Here is a 12,755-nt window from a genome sequence, read left to right as displayed (position 1 = left end):
AGTAGAATGCTTCTGCTGCTGGTCATACATGTCAGCAGTGACCAGTGCAATCATTTCTTACATTGGTGGAAACTGTTCACAACAGATTTTGTGTTGTTGCATCTACATCCTAACACGAAGAATGTTTACTAAAAGTTCCTCTTGCATCTGGTAGCACAGGTTTGTTTTTCTCAAATTCATCTGAGAAAAGAGTCTTTCAACTTTAGCGTTGCTAAAAGATAGGAACGACAACGAAAAAGCAAACAAGGCAAGTTCACTAAAGACTTTGTCCCCAGTGGCATTCATGTGTTCAAGACCTTCAACCCAAATCTGCACTACTTGGTTGTTCTGAGTATGAGGCCAGTGAACCATAGGCAAAACTCTCCACTGCTGCTCCAACTGTTCAAGGTCTCCACAAAGCAATGGCAAAAATGAGATATCAGCCAATCTAGGTCGTGAAGGACTTAGTACTGTAAGTGATTCTATAACCTGGACATTTGATGGCAATCTCTGTTTCATGTTTTACAAACCCCAAGACCTACTTTTGATGTCTTCAACAACGGGAATGGTTAGTGTGTATTTTGAAAGTTCCAGCTGAAAATGACTCCAAAATCAACAGTGCAAAGCAGTAAGTTATTTGACTCCAAGGTGACATCGTAATTTAACACAGCAGTCTGTTGCCTGGGGTTTTAAGAGCCCACAGCAGGGGCAACTTAAGTATTTCACTCTGGGCGGTGTCAGGAATAAATCAATGGGAACACAGCAATTCTGTCTCATAAAGGATTAAATGCAAGTAAGCATGCTCTTGGCCAGCACTTCAGTTTATTAGATTTAAGCACACACAGACATAAACAATAGGCTTAGAACATCCCAGATAGTAACCTAACATCTGGAACGGTATTGAGTAATTAACGGCAGGTTCACAGTGGCCAGTTGCTCAGCAACCAGGGAGAAAGGATGTCAGGAAAAACCTCTCTCAAGGTGGTTTCAGAGGACTTCTCCAAAGTACGCTGTATTAGCTAATCTTTTATAACTTCTACAAAACGCATTGGTCATAGTGTCCACTACTGGATCATCACCTTTCCTCACTTTCAATAAACTTCTAATATCAGAGGCAACTACACTCAAGGTTTCCATCCATTTACAATTTTTCATTCTCACTTATTTACTTCTCTTTTCCCTCCTCCCATTCTGATTAGTAGAACCTGCCACCTAGATTTTGACTTTGCATCTAAAAGCCTGATTTCCAATTAACCCTATACTGTGTTGTGTTCTATTTTATTAATTCATAGTGGCTGAGTGCACAACATATGGTTGCAATTGGATTGATCGCATTCTGCAGTATACGCCCCCATATCCAGAGTAACAGAGTACAGTTCTCAAAAACACACAGTTTCATATCTCTCACCAATAAGTCTAGTACAATGTCCTCAATTCCTGCAGCAGCTTTCCTGTATTAGCACTTTCCAATGGAAATATTTGGTGTATCCTCCAGGCTTCCTAAAGGATTAGACATAGAAAAATCAGGTGAATTGTGCTCACAGAATCACTGTACATATGACAAAGAAGTTCAGCATTGTAGTTGCTTTCTTTGTCTTTGTCTAGCAGAAAGCATAGCTTGAGTTCATCGAACTGATCTATAACCATGTTCACACAGGGTCTAATGCACAGCCACATTGCTTCACAAAGCAGTACTATCTTCTCATGGTCTGGAAGTCATGGAAAGGCGAAATGACAGGGTGGGTGGAAGTGGGGGATGATCGGTGACACTGAAAGAGATCAGGTGATGGTCTGAGACAGGGAACTCAGCAACGGAGAGAGCAGTCCTTGGTGATGGAGTAATAAGATCTTAGATGTGAGGAACTTCTGAAACTCTGAACTTCCACAATGCTGAGCTCAGCCAAACTGGGACAAAGCCACCTTGATTAACAAGGAAATATCCTTTCCCACTCTTGTCACACAGGTTTAAAATCAGTGGACCCAGGTGATCACCTTATACAGGTGTATTTGCCCACTTTGTCACAAAGCTCTTTGGTTTTGGCCCCATAAATGATAGGGTTCAGCATGGGGGGGATTAGGCAATAGAGGTTGGCCAATATGATGTGAACGTAGGGAGCGATGCCCTGACCGAACCGATGTGTCAGAGTGGAGAAGAAGAAGAAAGGATAAGACATCAACATCACACAGATGTGGGCAGTGCAGGTGTTGAGGGCTTTCTGGTGGGCTTTCTTAGAGGAGATCCTGAGGACAGCCCTGATGATCAGACCATAGGACAGGGCAATGAGCATTAGGTCTGACCCAATGAAGACAAAGGCTACCACCAAGCCATACAGCCTATTGACTGTGATGTCCCCACATGACATCTTTGCTATAGCCATGTGGTCGCAGTACGTATGGGGAATAATGTGGTTGACACAGAATGGCTGCCTGATCAGGAGCAGGGGCATGGGCAGAATGAAGAGAACAGCTCTTATCAAACCCACGAGCCCTAGCATAGCTATTCGTGCATTGGTGAGGATGGTGGTATATCTCAGAGGTTTACATATGGCAACATAGCGATCGAAGGCCATTGTCACGAGGACAGCTGAGTGCATCATAGAGCCCGCATGAAGGAAGAACATCTGGGCGAGGCAGCCACCCACAGTAATGCCCTTAAAATTGAAGCAAAATATACACACTGCCTTTGGCACGACAGAGGTAGATATGCTGATTTCTGTGAGCGCCAGCATGCAGAGCAGCAGGTACATCGGCTTGTGCAGGGTCTGCTCTTTGCCTATAACAAACAGAACAGTGAAATTTCCCAACAGGCCGATAATGTAGAACATAGAGAAAGGGATGGAAATCCAGATGTGAGCAGCTTCCAGGCCAGGGATGCCCATTAAGATGAATGTTGAAGGGTCAGAGGGGGTGAGGTTGAAAGCTGCCATGAGGTGGTTGATGCGTTGATCAGACTCAGGAAACCTCAAGGTGCCTGTGAAGGGAGATAAACACAGCAATGGGGTCATACACTTTATAACAAATAGGACAGTAAATATTTGATGGCTATTAACAATCTAGAAAGGGGTTGAGCAGTGAGGTGGCAACATTTGCAGATGGAACCAGTTTATTTAGGTCATATGCAAGTCCAGAGAAGTCCACAGCGGGAGCTAACAAGCAAGTGAATGGGCAGCATGATGGCAGATGAACTTTGATGTCAAAAATTGCAATGTGTTTGCCCACTGGAGGGAAAAGCTTGTTCTCCTCAAACACCTAGCAAGGTTCTAATTTAACTGTATGAGCTCAGGACAGGGACCTGGACATCATTGTACACAGCTCTGTGAAACCCTGCTCACAGTGCAAGCATGGACAGAAACTAAGCAAAACATTGGCATCCAGGAGGCGTAGGATGGGGAATTATATAGAAAATACAATGCCATGAGATCAGCCAGTTAATATTTCACCCTCCTCTGGATTCTTCTGTGTAGTACTGGGCACTCTTCTCACACAGGATATTGCAGAGTTAGAGGGGTTCAGGGAAGGGCAATGAGAATGATGAAGGACCCTGGGAAACTCTCTTAAGAGAGAGGTTGAAAAGATTGGGATTGTTACCTTACAAAGGAGATGAATAAGAATGGATATGAGAAAAGTCTACAAAATACTGAGTGGTAGAGACGAGATCGAAAAAGAGTTCTCCGTGTCTCATAGAACAAGATCAAGAGGATGCTTACATGATGGGGGACTATCATGGGAAGCACAATGACTGAACAAGGTTTGGGGGGTGTGAAGGGATAATTAGCTAAACATGAGCTATCAGTGTGACCCTGTGGCCAAAAGAGCCAATGTGATTCTTGAATGATAATCAGGGGTGTCTCACGGAGAGGTAGAGATGTTATTTTACCACTGTATTTGGCACTAGTGCGACTGCTACTGAAATCTTGTATCCAGTTCTGGCGTCCACTATTAAGGATGGATGTTGGTACACTGAAGAGCATTCAGAGAAGAGTCACAAGAATTATTAAAAAATTAGAAAACCTGCCTTATAGTGATAGACTCAAGGAGCTCTATCTATTTAGTGTGACAAAGTTCCTCCTCTATCTTGGTGGGTCCTGCGCATATTGGCGGATTTTCTTGCCTCAGAGATTCATCATGTGGGTTGGGGAACAGCCCAGAGACCTTCCCCTCTGGGAGAACCCACAGTCCAGGTCAATTGGGAGGTTTGGGGGGAACCCGGGCCCGCCCTCTACTCCGGGTTCCAGCCCAGGGCCCTGTGGACTGCAGCTGTCTATAGTGCCTCCTGTAACAGCTGCATGACAGCTACAACTCCCTGGGCTACTTCCCCATGGCCTCCTCCAAACACCTTTCTTATTCTCACCACAGGACCTTCCTCCTGGTGTCTGATAACGCTTGTGCTCCTCAGTCCTCCAGCAGCACACCCTCTCACTCTCAGCTCCTTGCGCCTCTTGCTCCCAGCTCCTCACACTCGCACCACAAACTGAAGTGAGCTCCTTTTAAAACCCAGGTGCCCTGATTAGCCTGCCTTAATTGATTCTAGAAGCTTCTTCTTAATTGGCTCCAGGTGTCCTAATTAGCCTGCCTGCCTTAACTGGTTCTAGCAGGTTCCTGATTACTCTAGTGCAGCCCCTGCTCTGGTCACTCAGGGAACAGAAAACTACTCATCCAGTGACCAGTATATTTGCCCTCTACCAGACTCCTGTACCCCACTGGTCAGGGTCTGTCACATTAGTTTAACAAAGATGGTTAAGGGGTGACTTGATAACAGTCTGTAAGTATCTACATGGGGAACCAATATTTAATTATAGGCTTTTCTGCCTACCATATAGAGGTGTAACATGATCCAATGGCTGGAAGTTGAAGTTAAATAAAATCTGACTGGAAATAAGGCATGCATTTTTTAAGCAGTGTATGTAATTAACTATTGGAACAATTTACCAAGGGTCATGGTGGATTCTCCATCACGGAGAATTTTTAAATGAAGGTTGCTCCTCTAACAGATCTGCTCTAGGAATAATTTTCAGGAATTTCTCTGGCCTGTGCCCTACAGGAAATCAGACCAGATGATCACAATGGTCCCTTCTAGGCTTGAAATCTATGAACATGTCCGGAGTCAGCTGGAGGCATTTTGCCTGCAAGCTCGTGCCTTTTTTTCTATTCATGACTGTTTTGAATTTAGCCCTATGAGGAGAAATTATCATGTGATTGTGGCGCCTTGAAAATCTTACACTGGGTGTCTATTTCTTGAGGCTGAGGGCGCCCGTGACACTACAAGGATGAATGTTTTAGGTGAGAAAAATAATGACTAGAGCCTGTAAAGTCTCCGCACTGAGGAATGAATGTACAACCCTTGCCAAAAATGGCTAACAGAGATGGCTAGCAAATGGTCCCAGAGCATCCTGGGTTGATCGTCTGTGTCCCAGTGGCCCACTGTTTCAGTGCCTGTGTCTCCTGCACATGGCAGCTATATTTATCTAGGCCCTCACATGTCCCAGAGTTGCCCGCTCTCGTTATATAATGTGCAAACTTCTCAGCTCGCGAATTGTTCCTGTGTAGCAGCCTCCAAAGCAGCATGCAGTGTATGGGTGCTCCAAGAGAAGCAGCACAGGTGTCGTGTGTGAGATTTCTCACCGGTGAGACGGAGTCACTGATCTCCCCCCAGTCAAGGGAGCAGGTGTGATGGGAGGCACTTCACTCCCTGCAGAGGAAGAGCTGTGGGGAGTGTGGGGTAGCTCAGAATGACTGGCAAGCATGGAGATAACATTGGCGACCAGTGTGCTGTTGTAATCAGGGCAGCCTGGGATGGGGAAGGAGAGTACAGATGGGAGGTCAAAATATGATGGGAGATTGAAGCAGCTGAGGAACAAAGATCAATGGTTCTTTCCACCAGTGAAATGCTGGAAGTTACATAATTAAAATTCAAGAACTACAATTGGAAACAAAATTAAGTAAAGGTTGTGACACCCAGTCTGCAGTTCTGTGGCTTGGCAGGGCAAAGAGACCCTGAGACCCCACCACCAATACACTCGGGGCCAGGAAATGACCCAGCGCTGGCCTTGGACCAACAATCACAGCGAAAAATTTAAGTTCAGCATCACTGTCCCCTTTCCGTGAACATGCTGCTCCCAGCCTCCGCAACGCCCAGCACTTCCCACCTCCCCATGTACCCCCTGGCTGCCCCACACCCCAGCACTGCCTGCCTGTCTATTTACACTCCCCTGCTAGTCCCACAACCCCCAGCTCTGCCTGCCTATCCATGTATACCCCCTGCCTACTCACACAACCTCCAGCACTACCCGCCTGTCCATGTACATGTCACTACGCACACCCAGAACTCCCAGTACTGCTCTCCTGTACCTGTACATCCCCTCCCTGCCCCCACAACCCTCAGCCCTACCAGCCTATATATGTATGCCATGCCTGACCCAAAACCCCAAGTGGTACCTGCCTGTCCGTAGACATCCCCTGCCTGCCCGACACCCTCAGTGCTAACTGCTTCTCTGCGTAAACCTCCCTGGTTGCCCCCCAATCCTCTGAGCTCTCTACCTGTCCGTGTACACCCCTCTCCCCACCCCAATAACCGTTAGTGCTACCCGCTTGTTCATATGGGCCCCCCACCCCCACAACTTACAGCCCTTCCACACAGTGATACCCCTCACCCAGGACCAAAACCATGTTCCAGACCTCACAGCGACAGTTCAGAGAAATATCTCCTCAGACTAGGTTACACTCAGTGTCTGTCTGCCTGGGGGAAAGGGAGAGATCAGCCTGAATAGCATTTCTGGGGCCAGTGTGTGGCACATTCTTCTTGTGAACTCGCTGGTCACACAGATGCCTGCTGCAGAGATATTGGCTGCAATTCTTAACAGGACAGTGAAGTTCCTGAATAGGAAAAATTGAGCGAACCAGAGGAAAATCCACATCAACCCCAAAAAGGAAGCTACTGAGACAGATAGAAGGACACAGTAAGACACAAGGAACTGATCTTAAAAACAAATATTTTTCTAAACTATTTCCAAAGCATTTATAATAATATAATATAAAGATATACCAATCTCATAGAGCTGGAAGGGACCCTGAAAGGTCATCGAGTCCAGCCCCCTGCCTTCACTAGCAGGACCAATTTTGCCCCAGATCGCTAAGTGCCCCCCCTCAAGGATTAAACTCGCAACGCTGGGTTTATCAGGCCAATGCTCAAACCACTGAGCTATCCCTCCCCCTTTTGTACATTTGTAGCTCTAATGTTACCAGGTAAATCCCTTGGTGTTTCTGACAATACTAAACAGTTCAAGTCACTGTCCTGGTGAATTCCTGCCCAGATGGTTCTTGACTTGAACCCTGGAACCCTTCCTGAGCTCTTAGCACTAACTTTAATGCAGCAACAGGCAACTCACCACAATCCCGCTCAGCAGAGAGAGGAAATATCCTTACGGTGACAGAAAGGCAGAGCCCTGAGAATCAGCGTATGAATCTCACATGTCTGACACTCGGCGTGCTGGGCAGCGACCTTTATGATTCCCCTGTACAGTCCCTGCAGACTCTCTGGTTGGCCGGATTCCCAGATAATTCCCTCAGCTCCGTGAGCAGCGGGAAGAGCAGAAAATAGACCCTGGAGAACTGCAGCTTGAGAGCCTCCCCCGGGAGTGAAGAAATGATTTGCCAATACCAGGGGCGAGATTGTCAGGGCAAACTGAGTCTTCCAGACAGTTCAGCCTAGCAATTGATGGTGGCTTTCTTTTCTGTGTGTAGTGTACTGCCCTCTGCACTATGTGTGGGAATGCTGCCACAAGATACAGGACCAAAAACCATTTTCAATTTATCATAACAGCATACCGATACATCCTGCCCATGCAGTTGTAATATTGAGTAAATTAGCCTCTGAAAAGTCACTGCCACGCTGTGGAGGCCAAATGACTTGATCCTGAATTAATGCAGGCCAAAGGGTATGGAAAAGGCTTTCTTCTGCCAGGATTCTGGCATCAAAGGTATTTGCCAGTATCCCTTTTGGAGGTCTAAAGTGGATATCTATCTGGCAGCTCAAACTGTTCTAATAGTTCGTCTACTCTCTGCAACGATAAAGCATCAAATTTCAATACAGTGTTGATCTTTCAGAAATTGATGCAGAAATGGGTTGTGTTATCCTGCATCAGAAGTAGTACAATGGGACTTCTCTACTCACTGTGTGATTCCTTCACCTCTCCCAGGGCCAAAATGACCTAGAGTTCATCTCACATGTTATCCCACATTTTACGAGGGAACAGCCATGGAGTTTGCCTGATCTGTTGCCCTGGGACCATTTCAGTGTGGTAGTGACCTTCTCCGTTGGATCATACGAACTGGAACCATAAACTCCCTGAACATTAAAACTCACCAAATGAGGGTCAATCCATCCTCATCATCATATCCACTCATTATACTCCACACCCGAACATAGCCACTCTATGAACTTCATACCCTCATATCTCAATGCCTGTATTTGACCCATCAACCTTTTACCCCCAATCGGGGATATTGCAGATTATGTATTCCTTATGCCACCTGATCTTAAACTAAACTTTGCACCCTCGTTAATCTGTATGTTATTCCCTGATAACCAAAAAACTACTATGCTCAAACTCTGTTCACTATTTTTATTAACATCATCTTAATAAAATTTTTAGGTAGGTGTGCCCTGCTGGGATGAGAACATGCTGGTAATGGAATCAAACAACTGCTACGTCTGGATCTTTTGTTCGAGCTTCTGTCCCTCTCCCATTTTTGCCTCAAGATGCCTGGGGGCCTTTTTGGGCTCCGGAGGGTATACCCAAAATGGAGTTCAGTGTCATGTGGTCTGGTCACATACCCTGGCCTGTGCTGCTGCATCATAGCAGCCATTACCCATAGGCTGTCCTGTACGTTCTCAGGAAAGCTCAACAGGTGGGGGATAAGATTCTCTTAAGGCCTATTGTTTCCCCTAATGACCCATTACCCTCAATAGGCCTTTCACAACCAGCTGTCTAGATTGAAAGGATTTTGCCTAGTGGGTGTTACTACATTTAAAATAGAGATACACAGTCAATATTCATAACTTCAGATACAAAAACGATACATACACACAAATAGGATAATCCTTTTAAGCAAATCACAACTTTTCCAATGACATCTGACAAGCCATATCTTGTAAAAAATGTATCACAATTATGGCATAATTGTATCATAATCATACAACTTTGAATAACATGGGGTGCAGTGTCACAATGAGGTTATGAGGAAGATCCCCTCGTAGGCTTTTAAAAGATTCAAATGATAGCAGTAAAGCACATTAGAAAACATAATCCCAACTATACGTATAAAATGATGGGGTCTAAATTAGCTGTTACCACTCAAAAAAGAGATCTTGGGGTTATCGTAGACAATTCTCTGAAAACATCTTTTCAGTGTTCAGTAGCAATCAAAAAAGCTGGCAGAATTTTAGTTCAATGGGGTTCAAAAAGAACTAGATAAATTCATGGAGGATAGGTGCATCAATAGCTGTTAACCAAGTTGTTTAGGAACACAATCCCATGTTCTGGGTTTCCCTAGACTCTGAATACCAGATGATGGGACTAGACAACCATAGATGGATCCCTTGATAATAGCCCTGTTCTGTTCTTTCCCTGTGAAGAACTTGGCATTGGCCCGTGTCAGGATACTGGACTAGATGGACCATTGGTATCACCCAGTATGGTCATTCTTATGTTCTTATCTGAGTCTCCTTTTTCTTCTCTGTGTGCTGCTCCTCATAGTAGATGGGGCCCACATACCTCACTATCTCAAACGGTCCCTGCCATGAACCAGTAATTTGAACAGCAAACTTGGAAGTAACAATAACACTCATTCACCCAGTCTGAACATTCACAGGTAGATTCCTTTGTTATAGGCCTTCCCTTGTACCTGTTGCCCATTTAGCAAAATTCTTCTAGCAAACACCCGCAAAGTTTAGAGGCCATTTCTTAATTAAAGAATGTATTGGACTATGTTCATTGCCTGGGGTCTTTGCTCTTCCATGTTTCTCCAAGCAGGTCTGGAAAGCCTCGAAGCTGCTTCCCAGACAGCAGTTCAAAGGGAGAAAACTTGGAGGCTTGAGGCACCTTCCTGATAGCAAAAAAGAGGTGGGGGAAGAGTTGGTCCCAATGTTTGCAATCTGAGGCTACAAACTTCTTTAACATCACCATCAGACTTCTGTGATATCACTCTACCAACCCATCATTGTCAAAATTGTTCTTAATGCCCTTACCCTCAGTAGATTGCACAGTTCTTTCATTAGTAGTACAGTGAAGTTAGGTCCTTGATTAGTAAGTATTTCTTTGGGTATTGCCACCCGGGAAAGGAATTTCATAACATTATTTGCTCATTTGGCTCATAACCAGGTTGCTAGGACTATGCCTAGAGGTCAGTAAACCTGGCTGAGTACATTTGTCACTGAACCGTGCCTGTGGTCTATCTTTATCAGTAACATCAAAGTTTGCTGTATTCGCAGGCTGCCTTATGACTAAAGCTCCAAAGCAGAAGCGATGAGCAACCTGAACAGCATTACCGAGGCAACAACATTCCAGCCTTCAGAACTTGACAACAGCCAGCTGACACTCTGAGCCCAGGGGTGAAGAACTCTAGCATCTGGAGCAAGTCAGCGACTGTTGTGCCTCCTGCCCAAAAGTGTGGCCACTGCCTCAGTCGCTGGGGTTCCACCACTTCCCCATTCACCGCAGCAAGTTGTTCATAGGCATGGCTAAGGATAAGATTATGTAACAGAAGTCATGGATTCTGTGCCTTTCAGAGACCTCCATGACATTTTCCACTTCAGCTTCGGGGCTGTGGAGCCAAAGCTCTCAGCCAACGGGAGCCCCTGAGCTCTCAGTTGCCATCAGTGGCCGAGGACCGTACAGATCTCAGACAACATGGGTGACTGGGGGACTCAGATCTGAGCTGCTGCAGGTGGCCAGGGCCCTAGAGCTCTGTGACACAGGGGCTGCGGTATGGGCTCTGGAGTTCTGAGTTGCTGGGGCTGCGGCGGAGGCTACAGAGCTATTAGCCGTGGCAGCAGCAGGTGCTGGACCTTTCCCTCTCCCAATGTAGGGACTGGGCTCTCATCCTCCCGATCGGGCTTTAATCATCCCTCTGTCAGTTCACCCCTTATTTTTCGTAAAAGTCACAGAAAGGTCATGGGCTTCCATGATTTTTTGTTTATTACCCATGACCTGTCCCTGAGTTTTACTAAAAATAAGTGTGACAAAATCTTAGCCTTAGGCATGACTGATCATATGCTCTGTCCTCGTTCCTGAACAAAATTGTGTGGTGGACCAGGAAAGCCACTCCCCGGGTGAATGTGTTACCCGTGGTTTTTTCAACCCAAAGCTCTTGGTAACTTTTACTCTGTGTGAGGTGGTATCAGGAAATAAATCAGGGGAGACACAGCCGTCTGACCGATAGATGGCTGGCACAAACAGGACAACACAAGAGTGCTTTCACTTAAAGCTAAACTTTACTGAGTGTCAAGCACTTACACATGTACACAACAGGTTAGTAACACACCTCCAACCCTCAATAATTACAAAAGCTGAGTGTGGCTCTCGAGTGGCAAAGTGGTAGCCCGTCTGTGGGGAACACAAGATGCATCCAGTGGCAGAGTTTCCCTACCTCAAACTTTTCCCCTTATTTATACATTAGCAATACAATGACATGTCACTTAAAGAAAACTTGTTAAGCCGCTTCAAAGGTCAAGCAAGAGGTTTCCTTCTGGTCATCGATTAACCAGGTGTTTTTTTTTCAGAGTTTGGACGCCTTGAGGCCACTAAAATGCATGTATCAGCAATTTCAACACAATTCTAATCAGGAAGGATGTGATTAGATGAAGATGCCCTTTTTGTGGCACCCAAAACCCCCTTCCCTCCTGCCTTGGTTAAGCTAAGGCTGCTGCATGGCCACTTGACAGCATGCTGACATGGGTGCTTTTAGCAATAAGCAATAGTGGTTTCAGGCACTTTACTGATTTGCCAAAATCTCCCTGTACAAATGCATTCTGGATGCTGTTGAGGGCTGTGGTCGTTGCAGGCCCACTGACCTGGCTGGAAGTGTCCTGCACAGCATCATGTTTTCTCCTCCCCTATTCCTATGAACTTTGTCAGTTCTACACATCCACTCACCAGGGTGTCCGCCTCCATCTTTTCATTCAGCCATTCCCCCCATTCCTTCAGGAACTTCTCCAAAGTGGTACCAGTCCCTCCCCAATATGACCAGGAAGGCCAGATATTGGAAATAATTTCCCTAATAAGTTTGTTAAGGTTTAGCACAACTAAGTTTCCACACAAGAATTCCTTTATTAGTCCAAACGGAACTTGGTGTCGATAACATCCAAAGTACAATTACAAGCAGCAACACACTTACATATTATATCCTAGCAACAATACAGTTATATACATTACCTAAATATTCACAACAGCATCATGCTCTGGAAATACCTTCCCATCATGGCATGACTCCAGAGGGGTAAGGAAAACCTCTGACAAAGGAACCCCCCCCCCAAAATTTGCTCTTTATAAGAATATAAAAACGGCCATCCTGGGTCAGACCAATGGTCCATATAGTCCAGTATCCTGTCCTCTGACGGTGGTCAATGCCGAGTGCTTCAGAGGCAATGAACAGAAGAGGTAATCAAATCATCCATCCCCCATCGCCCCTTCCCAGCTTCTGGCAAACAGAGGCTAGGGACACTTCAGTGCATTGTTTTGCATCTCTACCCATACCGGCTAATAGCCACTTATGGACCT

The 12,755-nt window shown here is 45.6% G+C and overlaps 1 protein-coding gene across 1 annotated transcript; it reads right to left on the bottom strand.

The window, feature by feature from the left end:
• Window positions 1-1,967: 1,967 nt before the first annotated feature.
• On the bottom strand, window positions 1,968-2,912 carry LOC135884172 (olfactory receptor 52P1-like). The gene has a single exon (XM_065411468.1). The coding sequence runs from the start codon at window positions 2,904-2,906 to the stop codon at window positions 1,968-1,970; it is 939 nt and encodes a 312-aa protein (XP_065267540.1). The 5' UTR covers window positions 2,907-2,912.
• Window positions 2,913-12,755: the final 9,843 nt, after the last annotated feature.

This window comes from Emys orbicularis, chromosome 1 (assembly GCF_028017835.1).
Source record: "Emys orbicularis isolate rEmyOrb1 chromosome 1, rEmyOrb1.hap1, whole genome shotgun sequence".
Taxonomy (NCBI): Eukaryota; Metazoa; Chordata; order Testudines; family Emydidae; genus Emys; species Emys orbicularis.
This window is presented reverse-complemented; position numbering and strand designations above follow the sequence as displayed.

Excerpts from the sequence above, each read along its gene's own strand:
- LOC135884172 (XM_065411468.1), bottom strand. The coding sequence starts at position 2,906 with ATGGCAGCTTTCAACCTCACCCCCTCTGACCCTTCAACATTCATCTTA.